The following is a 17438-nucleotide window of genomic DNA, read 5'->3' as shown; positions in this document are numbered from 1 at the left end:
ATACACCCCCACACACTTTGTACATAGCGCTGTTTAATATATTAGATTTCTGTGTTAGATGATGTTTGATACTTAAATGTGTTGATTTATGGAATTATTTCAGAATTCTATATGAATTAATACACTTTTGTTGTAAATGCCTGTTGGCTGAATTGAATGATTCGTGGTGATTGTGTATTTATTGTTGACAAGTCACTGACAGTCTGTGCTTGGATCTCACACCTTTTTATTGACGATTGTTATATTTTTGCACAGAAATATTAACTCACTTAAATAGACCCTTTTCCAAATGAGATTGATATTTTGGTCATTGGCTATTTCCAGATTATCTGGTGGTGCTCACTTTTATTATTAATGGATAAATACTGAATTATTCAAATTGATAATTTTTCATTAATACATTATTTTTGATAATATATTAACTTTTAGGAATTAATCAATTACTTCAGCGGTTGTTAATGAGTAAATGGCGGTTTACTTCCATTAATGATTATAATTTTTCATAAATTACTTCCTATGATTTATTACCTTCAGTAATCTATTACTTACAGTAATTTAATGCTAATATCCAACCATAAATCCCAACATCAATAAAAAATGACCACATACCCACTAATAAACTATCTTTATTTCATCCAGAGCTCACAGAAATCAGCAAAGTTGATTGAAAAATTGAAATTCGCCTCTATATGTTTATGAAATCAAGTAAATGATTTGTGTAAATTATTGCATAGAAAACAACAATAATAAATCCTGGAGGGAAACTGCTTCAGTCTTGTCCAGGAATGTTATTTTTACCATATTTTATGAACATGGACTTTTAGTCAGTGGGCCTCGATATGATATAAAAATACAGCCTGTGTTCTTCAAAAAGACTCTTGAGAGCGTTGTCACTGCAGATCTTCAGACATTTGGACCTTCACAGGAAGCTCACAACAGTTCCCATCTTTCCCACCTGGTGAGGCTGCACTGCGTGGAACACGATGACAATCCTGTCAAAGACACCACAGCCAAAATCACACACTGACTGACAGCAGGGCGGAGACAGATCACGTTACTCGACTCTCAGCGCCTGCAACATTCAAAAGTGGATGTGTGGCGTCTCTTTCCCCTCCAATTCTCTGTTTGATGCCTGTGGTTACAGTCGGTAGCTGAGTGAGCTTCACTCATCTCCCAGTTGACCTTTGGCTAAGCCCTGCCCCCAAACGCAAATGAACCAATAGCATTCAACTACCAACTGCCAGGACTTGGACAAACTTTCTCAGCTCCACAGAGGAACATTAGATATGGCAACATTTTTGTCATTTTCTGGACTATTTAAGTCATTTAAGATGCAGAAATGGTCAAACAATGAGCTCGAGGGACATGTAACAGTGATACGAAGAATCCTGAAAGTATAAACAGGGTTTACTTGATTCCATTTCCCAAACCCAAACGAAAGCCGGACAAATGTCTCCTGTGGATGAAGCTCTATGTCAGACCACAAACTTCGACACCATAACTTTAAACCAGGACGTCTACATTTGTTCCAGTAAGACAACGTGTTCTATAAATCTCAGCAATCCAGTTGTATAACATTAATCACATGACACTAGCAGCAATGAGCTTCCTGAAACTAGCCACCTGCCATGAACACTGATGTCAATGTCAGCTAACTGATCAAGTAAGCTGGGTGGCTAAGCGCTAAAGTGTCTCACACCTTTTGCGTTGTGGTTTTCACACTGAGGGCTGCCTTGTAAACTGCGACGGCTTGTCCAAGTTAGCAACAGAAACGTAGCCAGTTTGTCCTCGGTTTTTAAGAAGGCAGAGTGTGTTTATGTTCAGGAAGCTGTGGATCGAGCTCACCGGTCTTCAGTCAGGCCCAGCTCCTTGGTCAGAAAGGCAAACAGCTTTGCGCTGTGCCCCTTGTTCTTCTCGGCGGTGTCAGTCACATCGATGGCCGCCACCGACAGCATGACACACGGAGAGCAGGAGCCGCCGATCAGCATGGGCAGGCCGGGCTTCACCACCACGTTCATCCTCTGAAAAACAGAAGCACCAGGACGGACAGAAACTAAGTGACCTCCCAAGATTTCAAACGCTGATGTGAAACTTGAAGCCAAAACACTAATAAATGTCAAAACATATCGAATACCAAAATCTGTAGTTCAGCATTAGCACTGGAGATGGCCTCTCTGTCCTCTCCTCCTGCCTCTTTCTTTGGCTCAGTTTGTTTGTTTTCGGACTCCTCAGCCTCTGTGAGTGATAACATATCTACGTATGTAATATCTACATTACAGTTTTTCCCGATTGCGAAGACACATTTCTTGAAAGTTGCTCTCATTTTCTCTACTCCGTGAACAGAAAACCCACTTCTCAAGCTTCATCCTGAAGAACTCACACTCCTCTCTCAAAAGCAAACTTTCCCCTCAAAACAGTTCAATCTGCACTCAAAACTGATCTATGTTGTCAAATTGTGCCCCGAGTCAGTCAAAATTCAAAACACTACTGAACAGTCACTAAACACTACATAGACAAACAGAAAACACAGTGCTCAGGACATGAAGCTGGGGAAAGAAATGTTTATTGTTCACTGTACACTAAATGCATGTTGCAAAACAAAACCCCTGTGCATTTAGCACTTGTACATATTAAAAAACCTAAACTGAAACATCTTGTCCATTTAGAAGTAGCACGTGCACAGTACAAAAACAAACAGATTTGCTTCGGTCAAAATAAAGCACAAAAATATAGATGGAATACTAGACCTACAAACGGCTAGCCTAACCTTCCATTACAATACTACCATACATTAGCGCAGTGATGTACTGAAACATATTTTCTTGCAGAAGACCATGGCACAGTATATAGTCTAGTCATATTGATGTCAACATTTACATACCATAATGTAAAAAAACGGTAATTACCTGTCCTCTTCTCTAAATCTTGGGATTATGGTGGACACAGTGAATCAACTGATGATTGGTTGAACCCTCATACTCATGCCATGGACAAGAACATCATCCATCACAGTCGCTCTGATTTCATCACATATTACTGTTCTTTCTTCTTTGTCTTTGCTGACCACCTCTACCTCCACATTTCTATCCATTGCAGTGCCTCACAAAGCACTGCTCTCTGAACTGCCTTACGTATATACAGTCCCTCACATCACGAGCCATATGTGGGATCCATTTGGAGTTGTTGTGTTCAACCAGTGACAGCTGCGCTTTACTTGTGCCTCTTGCCCCCTGTGGTCACCATTTTGCAATGCAGGTGCATCACAACAAAAATGTCTCGTCTAAACAGGTGAAAAGTGCTTATGGTTTTGCCAAACGAGTGACTGATTCAGTCAGTGGATCCAGGCAATGGAGCATTTGGTTCAGACAATACAGTTTAGTGTTTTAGCAATTGAGAAAATCTGTAAGTGCAGCGGCTTGTTAGTTTTGAGGTGAAGCTCACTGAGTTAGAGATCCAGTTCTACAGCCTACAAACATCCCAGCAGATGCTAACATGTTCCGCAGTGCGGGGAAGCATAGTTTTCAGCCCGCAGGATCTGCTCACGATTGCCTGTTCACGTTGCAGTGGATATATATGTGATGAATTGAATGCCTGAAAGAGGGTTTCAATACTTCCCCACAATCTGTCTGTCTTTCTTACCCTCTTCTCTCTGTCCTCTAAACCCAAACCAGAACAGCAGAAAGCCTACACCTGGTTCTGAGGGTTTCCTCCTACTAGTTTTTGTTTTTCACAGTCGCTCATGCTTGATCAAAATAAATTGTTGGGTTTTTCTCTGTGAAAGTGTCTTGAAATGACTGTGGTATCAACAGAAATCAAATTGAACGGAACTGGTCTGTGAGGATGTTAAATGCCCTGACACAAGTCACTGCTAAATATTGTTTGTTGTCTCTCACACAGTCACTCTTCTGGACGGTGTTGTCATCAGACACATCATCAGTAGGGTAAAGCTAACCTGTCTCACCACAGTCTAATCCCAGCTCATGTTTCCTGCTAATCTCGCTGCAGCGTCCGGAGCTTCCTGTCCAATTGCCACCTTTGGTCTGAGTAAAACAGGCCCCCTTGTGGCCGCTAAGCATCAGATACTTTCTTATGACTCTCTCTCTCCCCTTTGAAGGTGCCTCGCTTCACCTGGAGTCTTAGCCAATCACAAGTTAACACAGGCTTGCTCCACACAGGAAACTTTTGCCAGTAGTGTATGTTATCCGCACGGACTAGATACCTTGTTACAACTGTCCTGATTTTGTGTGCGTCTTCACAAGTAAGAATGTGTATTTTGTTATTCCTTTACTGTCATTGCTAAAGCTAGATTGGGAGTGTTTTGTCTGCTGAGCATTGCTAAATGTAAGCTCAGGCTTTGCCTGCTGAGCTCGGCCTCATGCTGTGACTTTCCTTTCTATAGATTTGCATGTTGCCATTCTGTCATTTTCTTTGCTTACACCTCGTAAACTATTTGTTAAGCTCCCTCTGTGTATAGTTTGTAATCTATCTGTGTGATATTTGCCTTACATCCAGCTAATTTGCTATAATTAGCTATAATTGGCTATATTCTCTTCTTTTTTCTATTAAAAATTTCTCAGTTTGCAAGATGAATAAAGGATCACTCAATCACAATCATTATAGGACGCATGTCCACTCACTGTCACATGACACCTCCCTGCATAGCCTGTTGTAGTTATTTATGCGACCAGCAGAGGGAGCCATTGTATTGTAAATAATTTATCCTTTCCCATTTTCATGGTTGAAGCTGTTTAGGTCCGCAGAGCAGTCTTGTTTCATTATATAATGACAGTTTTGGCAGTTTTGTTTATACATTATCATTATTATTCCAGCTATATTATTAGAATATCACATAGTTAAGGCAAATGGACATTTGTTGCATTTTATTTCTGTTTCCCTGTTTCAGAACCACACTAACTCCCATGTAATTATACAGACCCTTTCCAAAAAATGTGGATATCATGGAAAAGTATATTTATTTCCACAATGCCATTCAAAAAGTTAAACTTTCATATATTACAGATTCAGGGTCAAGTATTTATTTGGACATAATTTGGGCTTCCAGCTCATAAAACCCATGAAATCAGGAATTCCAAAAATTAGAATACTGCGACGACAATCACCATTTACTTCTCAGTTTTTGCAGGAAAAAAAGGACAGAAGATAGGATCACATCAAATCACTCAAAATATGGTACTTTCAAAACGATATGTCAATCTTCAATACTTGGTTGGGAATCCCTTTGCCTTAATCACGGCCTCGATGCGGAGTGGCATTGAGCCAATCAGCCTGTGGCATTGCCAATGAGTTATGGAAGCCCAGATTTCTTTGATACTTGCGGTCAGCTCTTCTTTGGTTTTGGGTCTGGTGTCCTTCAGTTTCCTCTTCATAATAACCCATAGATTCTCAATGGGGTTTAGGTCTGGCCAGTCAAGCACTGTGATGGCATGGGCATCAAACCAGGTTTTGGTGCTTCTGGCAGTATGGACAGAGGCCAGGTCCTGCTGGAAGATGAAATCTGCATCTCCATACAGATCCTCAGCAGAAGGAATCCTGTAGTTCTCAAAAATTCTGGTAGACTGTTGCGGTGACCTTGGATTTAAGAAAGCAGAGTTTAGCAACACCTGCACCGGACATTGCCCCCCAAATCATGACTGACTGTAGATATTTCACTTGACCTCAAGCAGCTTGGGTTGTGTTCCTCACCCGTCTTCCTCCAAACCCTTGGACCTTGATTCCCGAATGAAAAGCACACTTTACTTTCATGGGAAAAGAGGACCTTGGACCACTGGCCAACAGTCCAGTCCTTCTTCTCCTTGGCCCAGTTGAGACGCTTCCTGTGTTGGCTCAGGCTCAGAAGTGTCTTGATCCAGGGAACCCGACAGTTGTAGCCCTAACCCTAACCCTAACCCTAACCCTCTCCCGGATGCGTCTGAATGTGGTGGTTTTTGAAGCTGTGACTCCCGCCTCTTTCCACTCTTTCTGGATCTCTGCAAGATTCTTGAATCTTCATTGTTTGATAATCTGCTCAAGCCCACGGTCATCTCTTTTGCTGGTGGATCTTCTCCTGCCACATTTTACCCTTCCACACGACTTTCCATTGATATGCTTGGACACAGCGCTCTGTGAACAGCCAGCCTCCTTAGTTATGAGCTTTGTGGCTTACCCATCCTATGGAGGGTCGGGCTGCAACAACGAATCGATAACAATCTATTAAATTTGATTATTAAAATGGAGTCGAATGGAGACACCTAGCGGCGGGGTGCAAAACGACCCTTCCCATATCCTAAGTGCTGTCTCGAGAATATGTTGTAATCTGTCTGTGTTGATGCTCAAATGTGCCTGAGGCCGATTTCTTTCCGCCAATTGCAGACTGTGCTCCTTAGAACAGTGTTTTTCAACCACTGTGCCGCAGCACACTGGTGTTCCGTGAGATATAGTCAGGTATGCCGTGGGAAATGATCCAATTTCACATTTTTTTCGAAAAAACATTTGCTCTCACAGCCGTTGTCAGCTGTCAGAGCAGTGTGCTGAGTAATCATGTATAAATACTCTTCGCCACTAGATGGCAGCACAAAACTTTTCCGTTGAAATCGAAACTTAACAGAAGTTAGTCTGGTTAATCACCACCACCTGCGGCTACTCCCATCTTGTATCAAAGTGTGTCAGTGACAGTGATGGAGAAGTTTTTGAAAAGGGAGGATTCGAACTCCGAACAAGATGTTCATGTTTGTCTGTTTTCTATTCCTGCCAGGATCTCAGCTCTTCATCCATCAGGTCCAGGTTTCACACTGAGTGAGTAAAAATTAAAAAAAAGAAATTGGGAAATACATTTTTCTATATTTATTTGATTCCTGTTGATAAAGCATTGATGAGGGTGACTTTATATTGTTAATATAGGCTACAGAGTTTAAAATTTTAACATTTTCGGGTGGTGGTGTGCCTCGAGATCTTTCCAAAGAAAAAAGTGTGCCTTGGCTCAAAAAAGGTTGAAAAACACTGCCTTAGAGCATAGTCTGTAATCCGTCTTTTTTTCCCTCCTCTCTTCATCTCTTGTTGTCCTTCTTTCCCCCAACTTTCTATGCAGTTTCGTTGTACCTGTTACAATGACAATAAAGACGATTCTGAGGCGGAGTAATAAGTCAGGGAATCCATTCCAGTGTACAGCAAGGCACCGCTCTGCCGCCAGACGTCACAGTTTTAAAACTCCAGCTCGCCACGGAGAATGGTGCTGATTGGAATTATTTTCAGGGAGTTTAGCGTGGAGTAGGACACAGTTTCACAGAGGTGTGAATTGCCTGCAACAGCGCAGAGGAGCTGCTGTTCATTGTTTTGACGTCAGAGCTGTTCTCGGCGAGCTGGCATTTTAAAACCGTAACGTTTGGTGGCAGAGCGCCGCCTGGCTGGACAAGGCTTTGCAAACATCCACGTCAATGCTTTGAGCGTAAAATATGTCCAAACAGCGACATGTTGTCATGAAAAGTTGGATAGCAGCAATGCTACTTCCGGAGCCTCCCTGCTGGCTTCAAAATATGGAACGGATTTCCGGACATGAAATAAATGAAAAGTTCAAACATGAGACCGGTTTTAAGAAGATATTAACGTATTTCGCGAACACTGCTCTACTCCTCACAGGGCCCTCATGCTGCACTCACGGTGCACCAGATCAGGCCCCGCCTCCCCACACAAGAGTGACTGACAGGAGGGTTCACTCCTCATTACGCGAAGGAACCGAGAAGAGTCAGTCGAGACGGATGCAGCCAAGTTAACTCATTATCCAGTATCTTTGGTAAATGAAAAATTATCGAGCCTGGCAAACTTATCAAGCTCATTTTTAATTATCGTGCAATTAATTGATTTATCAATTATCGCGAAAGGCCCGCTGAGGAGAGAAAGAAGCTTCAGTGATAGATGCTATCTTTTTGACATAATAAAACAAAGCCTTGTCATTTAGCACTTTGAAGCATGTTTATGTTCTTGACTTGTGGCCAAGTCTGTTTAGCTCCATGACACTTCATCTGAAATACTGAGGTTAATAATAATGGTCACACTGACAAAACTGCAGAAACATCAATATATGAAAAGCACAGCTCCTACTGAGGAATATAGGGAAGCACCGATCCAGGTTTTTTTCACTTCCGATCCGATCCCAATTCCCAAATTTGATTCTGCCGATACCGATATTATTCTGATACCAGAGGTCTGTTTGCTTTAATATTACTATTATCCTTATTGTTGATTTTATATGAGGCTGTAATAAAACCCTCTCTACAGTAAAGTATGAAATGTATGAATGTACACAGTACATACCCCAGTGTTAAACATGCAGTGTCATAATGCATTGACTCGATCAGAGTTATTACAACACCCCCCAGTGTTGGTGTCAATTTCCAGAGTTAAATGAGGTAGTGTTAAAAGTATTCTGAAGAGAGTGAATTGGACACTGCAAAAGAGTAAACTATGTGTAAAAATCACATCATTGAGGGCAGTGACGTGCAATCAGGGTAGGAACTGAATTGTTTAAGTTTGTTTAAGTTTCTTTAATGGTATTTTACCATCTTGATGTTGTTAGATTACCACTTGGTAGCATCACAGAGCTGATCACTGCAATGCATCATGGGAGTTGGGTTGGCAGTGTTTCAAATGTCTTTTTATGGTTATATTAGGCTTATTAGGGTTGGTAATGATTGCGTTGTGTTTTTGTTGCTTAGTTCGTGTAGTTAGTTAGTCCATCTAGTTTAGTTTAGTTTAATATTTGTAAATTGACGACCACGAGTGAAGAGGGTTTTGTGAGTCATGTCGTGCTGCCATGGTGTTCTGCTTTTGAGATGTCAAAACAAGTGCCTCTGCTGACTGGAGTTGGCATAAATGCAAAAGTTCACTTTCATGTGACAATACTCAGCACCTTTTGCCTTCTGTGTTGTCACTGACTGAGGTACTTACAGAAATAATGTCAAGTGATATAAACACTACACAATGTTAGCCACTCAGAATTTCTCCACAGTGTGACATAAGTTTAACACTCATGAAGAGCAAATTGAAAAGAGTCAATCCTAATTAACACTAAAAAAAGCTTTAGTGTCAACTGTAAGTAACACTATGGGTGTTATTTTTCTTATGGTGTTAAACTTTGGTCAACACTTTTCGGTCTAGTGTAGTGTCAATTGCAGTGGAAATTCAACACCAAGTTGAGTGTAACTGGGGTTGCAAAGCGGTGGAAAATGTCAGGCAAATTTCTGGAAACAGTCCGGAAACTTGTAATGGGAAGTTTAGCTGGGGAATTTTGGAAATATTAAAAATTAAATAAGCATCTATAAATTAGCTGACAATGCATGTGGCCACCTGAATAAGATGACTTTCAAACAAACGTACTCCAATAATAAAGTTTGAAAAGTCACTAAATGAGACTACAATCAAGCACAGATTGCTGTATTGAGGTGTACATGACAGAAGGATCACATATTTTAACACAACAGACTAAATTTTAACTCATAATTCATATGACCTACAAATAGATTGCAAGTAATTAATTAATTAAATGGCCTGAAAAGTAACTTAAATATATGTTTTAAAAACTCACCATTAATAAGGATTCCTCTGACAGTAAAGCAAGCTGCTAACTAAACGATTTTTTCGAGGTGACTGAAAGCACATACAGAAACCATAATTCATTCACAGCAGTCACACAAGTGGAGGTAAGCTGTGTTGTAGCCACAGCTGTCCTGGGCTGCTGACAGTAGATGAAGTATTATTCATAATGATGAGAAGGGAACATGAATGCCAGTTGCTAATTATTCCCTCTATTCAAAGGACATAGCAAAAGGGAGATGTAGCAGGTTCTTGGACCCCTGTTGAGGGCCAACCTTGAATTTTGCAAATTTCTGTTTTATCCCCATAAATTTTCATTAATTCCCATGGAAAGTTTTCAATTTTGAAACTTCACGGAATTTTTCAACCCTCATTTTCACTTTTACTCTCTATAGATTAGGATCATAAGCTCATTGAATCTGTGTTAAAATGTACTCTTTAAGTGTTAAATAAACACTACTGATTTTACTGTGTATGCATGTATTCTCTCAAAAGACAACTTGAGGTTAGTATAAGGTCAGAAAAGGAAGCAGTACAAACTATTTTTGTTCTATTTGGACAATGTGGGTGTCTGCGTGACATCATCATCTCATACTAAACTAGTTCTATCTTTAAAACCTCAGAATCACTTTATTAATTCCTGGAGAAATTATTTATCAATGCAGCACAAACTGCAATTTTTCCAGCTCTAACGCAACACAAATGATTGGGACTATTTTCAGGGAGTTTAGCGTGGAGTTGGACGCAGCTTCAAGGAGGTGTGAATTGCCTGCTAGCCGCTTTGATGCCGCAGTCAGCGCTGGTCTCCTCAGTGAGCTGGCATTTTAAAACGGTCATGTCTGGCGGCAGAGCAATCACCTCGCTGTACAACAGCTTTGCAGACACTCACGTCGATAATTTGCAGTGTTCTGAGCATAAAATCTGTCCAAACAGCGACATGTCATGAGAAGATGGCTCCATTCGCTGGCTGCAAACTGTGGAATGGAATGAAACTGACTCATTACTCCGCGTCTCATTGAGACGCCTCCGTTCAGGAAATCCATTCAGCTTTTTGAAGCCAGTGAACGGAGCAGCCGGCAGGGAAACGTGTGGACTCATTTCAGCAGAAGCACAGATAAAGCTTCATGGATCGGAAATCTCAGCAGGTTGGATCGGAAATTTCCGATCTGTGAATTACGTTCATATCGGAACCTGATACGAATACTGGATCGGATCGGATCTTTTACACCGTGGTGTGCTGGGGGGGCCAGCACATCCAAGAAGGACACGTCCAGACTGGACAAACTGATCAGGCGGGCCGGCTCTGTGGTCAGCATGAAGCTGGACTCTCTGGTGACGGTAGCAGAGGTGAGAACACTGAACAAACTGCTGGACATTATGGACGATACCAGCCACCCTCTGCACGCCGTCATCATCAACCAGAGGAGCCTGATTAGTGACAGACTGCTGCTCCCCAAATGTCGAACAAACAGAGTTAAGAACTCCTTTGTACCTCAGGCCATCAAGCTGTACAACTCCTCACTGGGGGGGAGGAGGGGCCAGAGGGGTCTGAGGTCTGAGGATGGAAGAGAAGTAGCAGCTATGCTACCCAACTCATAACTCATAACCCTGTCTGTAATCACAGTGCATTTTTAACGCCTCTTTATTTCAACGTCACTTTATATTTTATTTGGCGTTCTTATTCTTTTGCTATTTCTACTTAGTTAAGGTTAGTGAAGAGTCTATATACTATTGTACATAATTATTTATCTTATTTTATTATCAAACATTTTTTCGACTTATTCTATTTAATTTATTTTTTATTCTTTGCTCTCTGTGTGCTGTTCCTGTCCTGTTAAAGCTGCTGGAACTCGAATCTCCCTGAGGGAGTCATCCCAAGGGATTAATAAAGTCGATCTGAATCTGAATCTGAATCTGATTAGTCCGGGACTCGGTTCACTTGGTGGGAGGAGAGCTGAGAATTTAATTTTCACTCCTTCATTTGGTTCAGGGTGCGCTCACATTCACTTTAGAGACCAGACCAAAATGCCTGGAAAATATGGCCTCAAATCAATATCAGGATATATTGAGCAGTTCACCTCGATAACGATAAATGGAGGATAACTACTACACTGTGACCCCCTGCACACAAAAAAAATGTTTGGCCACTAGATGTAGCAGTTATATTGATAGTATGTCTCCCCTGGACCTATTTACTGCCACTTTAAAGGACTGTAAAACTACACAGTCTGAAAGTCAATGAAGACAGTACAAATTAAGTATTTTCATTTAAGATCTGCACCTGAAAACTTGGGATTTCGCCACAGTTATATGAAAACAGACCTATCGAATCTAATTCGCATGAAAGAAGTTACTTATTTTGTGTGTAAAATGACTTTTCACATATAGCCCGACGGATGGCCAGTTGCTACACAGCGCTCTGCCTGCGATGAAGCTGCAGATTCCCGCAGCTCGCGTCACTCTGCCCGCTGATTCTAAATACGGACGATTTGGACGATCGAAGAGGAGTCGCTTCGATGGCTTCTCAAGCCGTTCAATTCAGCCACCGCAGCAGCTGACACAACTTCTGAACCTCCTCCATCGTCTCCTCTCTCCATTTTTGTTACAGACTGGATGGGTGGAGTCATGTCTCTCATGCAGTACAGCACCTTAAAGGACATGCTACCTACACACACTCAAAACCAACGTTTCTTTCCTTTCTTTTTTTTTTAAAAACACCAAATATACCGACATGGGCAAAATGACGTCGGTAATTTTCAGCAATTTCGGTATCTGTAAATTTTCGGCTTATCGGCCAGGCCTACTGGAAAATGTCACGCAATTACAGCAACTGCTGGTTTAGCGGCACTGTCGCCTGAAACAAACAATGATCAGAGGAGTTGAAGAAGAAACACGGCTCATTGATTGGTCCGGCACGAAAGAAGAAGTCCGGCTGCTTTAGCCTGTGGTGGCTAGGCTAGTTACCCGTGGCTAATCAGTAGCCATAAACAACTGTAATATATAGTCTTCAGACCAGATATCAAGGAGTCTTTCTCACAACTTCTCCCTCACTACCTCTTCCTTTCTACTTCTGTCTCACTACTTCTCCCTTTCTACGTCTTCCTCTCCACTCCACGTCTGTTCCTGAGACAGTCCAACTTTTTCTTTCTGCATCTAATTCTTCTAACTTGTGTGGTTAAGTTTTGTTTGTTTATCTGCTTCCTAGAATGTAAGTAAGTAAAGTTTATTTATAAAGCACTTTTCACAGATAAAAATCACAAAGTGCTGCACAAGAAATAGGTGCAATAAAATGAAACAAACAAAATTACATAATTGCATAAAATACAGTAAAAGTGAGGGATATATTTAGCGAAAAGCTTTCTTAAATAAAAACATTTTCAAGTGCTTTTTAAAAGAGTTTGTAGAATCAAGTGTGCAGAGGGGCAGGGGCAAGTCATTTCACAGTCTGGGACTTCAGCCTGAAAAGACCGGTCCCCAGGTTTTAAAGTCAGTCTGTGGGACTTTCAGGAGACTCTGTCCTGAGGATCGGAGGGTGCGTCCTGAGGTGTACACAGCATGTCCACAATATACTACGGGGCCTGGCCGTGCAGTGCCCAGAAAGTGGGGATTAAAATTTTGAGTCAATTCGAAAATTTGACTGGGAGCCAATGAAGGTTGGATAAAATGGGGGTGATGTGGGCTTTTTTCGGTGAACCTGTCAAGAGTCTCGCTGCTGAGTTTTGCATTATGCAAGTCTGCCGAGGACAGTCTTATTGAAGCAGGTGAAAATCGAATTGCAGTAATCAAGGCAAAATGAATGCAAGAATGATCATTTCAAGATCTGGTTTTGACAGCATCTTCCTCACTTTAGAGATGTTTCTCAGGTGGAAAAAGCAGTTTTTGCTCAGTTGTCAGGAGTGGTCCTCTAATGACATGGCCTGATTCAACCTGACCTGAGGTTCCTGAGGCTGGTTTTAACGATCAAGCCCAGGGCACTAAGGTGGTTTTTGATCAGGGGAATCCTTTTATCAGGGGTAACAATCAGAGTTTCTGTTTTGTCAGCGTTTAGCTGGAGGTCATTTTTAGAAATGTCATCAGCATATAAGTGGTAGGACATATTTTTAAAACCACCAATGAGACAACCAAGAGGTCTGGACAGAATGCATTGTGCACTGCATCACGTCCTCCAGCATTGCCCACTAGAAAAATGGTTTATAAAGGAACCGAGGCCGAGCATTTCAACTAGTCCAGAGATCTCTTGATAGCTCCAGTTCAGAGTTCGTGGGCATGTTCTCGTCGCCCAAATAAATCAGTTGTTCTCTGAAGAGAACTCCGGTTTGGACCAAACAGGGGAATGTGAAAACGCCCTAAAGGAAGAGCAGTGAGGAAGCTCTGTCCAAAACGCCTGTGCCATTATAAAGTGAAACTAAGTAATCCCATATTTAAAACATTTAAATGTGGAGTGCTGGCTAAAATTATATTTTGATTTCTCCTCTCACATTTTTTTCTAGAGAAAATCAATTATAAATCAAATTCAACATGACAGGGCAATTTTCTAATTCCTGATGATGAAATCATTAATTTGGTCTCCATGCCATGTAGGAGAAAAGTAATATGGGGTTATATTTGTGCCAAAATTCTGAGCGAGCGATGGGAAAATTTTAGCGCAAAAAAATTAATTGTGCAAGCACACTAATAACATTTTGAGGAAATGTTTAAATTGCGCAAAGACAAACTTGAGATTGCGCGCTCAAAAATCATTTCTGCGCTCAGATTCTTCCTCTGCGCTCAACCTCTCTCTCTCTCTCGCGCTCAACCTCTCTCTCTCTCGCTCGCTCAACCTCTCTCTCTCTCGCTCGCTCAAATCTCTCCACGTCCGCTCAAGTCCTGCTGTGCGCTCGCTCAAAATGTGCAAAGCCCAAATGTGACAGACGCGGTTGTCCACCAATCACAGAAATTTGGGGCGGGCGTTGAATTCTGATTGGTTGCTTCGGTTTCTGGAAGTGCCTCAGAACCGACGAAGAAGAAGAGGGAAAAACAAACTGCGAAGGAAAACAGAAATAAGGAAAACTAAAGATAATGATCCTGGATTACAACATGTTTTCCCCCGCAGTTTGTTTTTCCCTCTTCTTCTTCTTTTTCTTCTTTGTTGGTTATGAGGCACTTCCAGAAACCCAAGCAACCAATCAGAATTCAACGCCCGCCCCAAATTTCTGTGATTGGTGGACAACCGTGTCTGTCACATTTGGGCTTTGGACATTTTGAGCGAGCGCACAGCAGGACTTGAGCGCGGACGTGGAGAGATTTGAGCGAGCGAGAGAGAGAGGTTGAGCGCGAGAGAGAGAGGTTGAGCGCGAGAGAGAGAGAGGTTGAGCACGCAGAGGAAGAATCTGAGCGCAGAAATGATTTTTGAGCGCAATCTCAAGTTTGTCTTTGCGCAATTTAAACATTTCCTCAAAATGTTATTAGTGTGCTTGCACAATTAATTTTTTTGCGCTCAAATTCTCCCATCGCTCGCTCAGAATTTTGGCACAAATATAACCCCATAAAGTAACAGCAGAAGCCTAAACCTGTGTGCTGAGGACTTCCCCCTACAGGGATGTGGCAGGACTTATGTCCTCACTTCCTGTTTTTTGATTGCAATGTTTTTTTTGGTCCTTAAAACTTTCTTAAACTATCACTTTTAACCAACTTTTATAAACTATTTAGTTATTTAAATTATGCTTAAACTGAAAGTCTTATTTTTTTTAATTAGCTACCTCTCCTTTAACTTTTTTTTCAACTGTGTCCTTGAACTTTTTCTTAAATTTATCTTGTGACAAACCTGTCACACACACACACACACACACACACACACACACACACACACACACACACACACACACACACACACACACACACACGTCATTTATTCAACTGTCAAAATCATGTAATTCTGTATCTGTTGTTGGTCATTAGCTAATTTATGTACCTGCTGGAAAAGTAATTTATGTGAATATCTTGAAAGTGCTGGTTAGGTACATTTAATCTAACAATGGTTGTTTGTATCGGTGTGATAACTATAAATAGTATATATAGTAAGGCTGCAACTAACGATTATTTAAATAATTGATGAATTGGTTAAAAATAAATTGAAATTATAGGACCAGTTACTATTAAATGAACCAAACACCAAATATGTTATGATTATTTAAAAGCACATAACTGAACCAATACAAAGATGTATCCAATATATCTGCATATATGCACATGTATATAAGATAATGATGAAATAAGATTTAATGTACTTCAGGGACCACGTACAGTCCAGTTTCATCCTAAAGCCCCGTTTCCACCACACAAAAAGTACCGGTCTAGACCGGTCTAAACCGCTCTGGTTCACGTGTCACAGCAGGAATGCGGTCTAAACCGCTCCAGACCGCTACAAAGGCGACCGCTTTTCCGCTCCCCTTCCGTTGGGGTACCAGGACCATGGAACGGGTCTGAGGTTGAGCTGCTGTCTGCTGATTGGTCAGTGATTTACGACACGCCCTCAATATGTTAATGTGTCGGCTGGATGAAGCCTCTGCTGTCAGTGTGGTCAGCTTTGTTCTGGTTGTTTTGTTTTTTCTTTTCTTTTCTTTAGTGCTCAACTTTAGTGTTTGTGGTGAAAGAGCGACTTGAGGCAGGGGGAGACCGGGGGGAGGGACTTTGCATCGCGTTGGAGCTTTCTGTTTGCAACATAGCGCTCGCCGTGGCGTGCGGGACATGGGAGCCTTGAGCTTTTGGCTCCGGCGCTGATCGCGCATCCACGCCACTGCGTTTGTCGTTTTGTTTTGTCTCCCTGCATCTGAGTGTGCTCGCTACGGTGATGCCTCGCTGCAACACACGGCGGGCCAGCGGCGAGCCAGTTCGCTCGAGTGCCGCGCCTCAACTTTCGTGTTGTTTCCGAGAGTAAACACCAATCGGCTCCGGTGATGTTCCCTGCTTCGGAGCGCGCTCTGCGGCTAGCCGGTTAGCTCAAGTGCCACGCCACAAGTTTGATGTTTCCGAGAGAGCGAACGCCAGCCAAGTGATCGTGTGACACAACGAATTGAGAATTAAATTCGTTGGCAGCACTTTTAATAATCGAATTCAATTGATTTCATCAATTCGTTGTTGCAGCCCTAATATGTAGCATCAATAAGGGTATTGTCTGTTGTCCATTACTAATTCTTTGGAAAGATACGACTTTCAATAAAGGTCCTGAGGCAAACCCGAGCGTCAAAGAGAGGCTCCATCCAGTTTGAATGGGATCTGAGGTTGAGTCTCAGCTACCTCACCTACTGAATCACCTACTGAATCACCTACTGAGAGAACCAGGAGAGAACTAAAACATGTCCTGCATGTTTTAGTTCTCTCCGTGCTTCAGCAGACCTGAATCTAATGATGATGTCATCACCAAGGTTATGAAAAAAACAAACAATAACGAGCCCCTCATTGCAATCAGCTGTGTTGCAAGTGGGAGAGAGCTAAGTCCTGCAGGACTCCGGCCCTCCAGGACCGAGGTTGGGCACCCCTGTACTAAATCAATGAAATATATTAAACAGGAAACACGCACAGCCTTCACTCTAGAACAGGCGTAGACAACTGCAGTCTGAGAGGGCTGCAGTCCTGCATGTTTTAGATGGTTCCCTGCTCAAACACATCTGAGTTCTCATGATGAGTCTCTGCAGAAGAAAATTCACAAAAACATTTATAGCACAAATAATACCTCAGCTTTAAAATTAGGTATTATTTGTGTCGCTACATGGACTAGCAAGTGAGCTACGAATGTTTTTGTGGATTTTCTAGCCTGGAATCTATATTTAGCACAAGTGGGAGACCATCCCAAGATGGCGGCGCTGGAGGCATGT

The 17438-nt window shown here is 41.9% G+C and overlaps 1 protein-coding gene across 1 annotated transcript in view; it reads right to left on the bottom strand.

Annotated features, from left to right (window-relative positions):
• Positions 1–608: 608 nt before the first annotated feature.
• The window catches only part of ddt (D-dopachrome tautomerase), a 69682-nt gene continuing 52852 nt past the window's right edge, over positions 609–17438 (bottom strand). Inside the window, exons 2-3 of the mRNA XM_080520566.1 lie at positions 1846–2021; positions 609–992 (exon numbers count right to left, since the gene is read on the bottom strand). Coding sequence (XP_080376692.1) covers positions 920–992; positions 1846–2021 — 249 coding nt within the window. The 3' untranslated portion in view covers positions 609–919. The remainder of the gene's footprint in view (positions 993–1845; positions 2022–17438) is intronic.

This window comes from Blennius ocellaris, assembly GCF_963422515.1.
Source record: "Blennius ocellaris genome assembly, chromosome: 3".
NCBI lineage: Eukaryota > Metazoa > Chordata > Actinopteri > Blenniiformes > Blenniidae > Blennius > Blennius ocellaris.
Note: the sequence above shows the minus strand (reverse complement) of the source record. Positions and strands in the feature narration are given on the sequence as shown.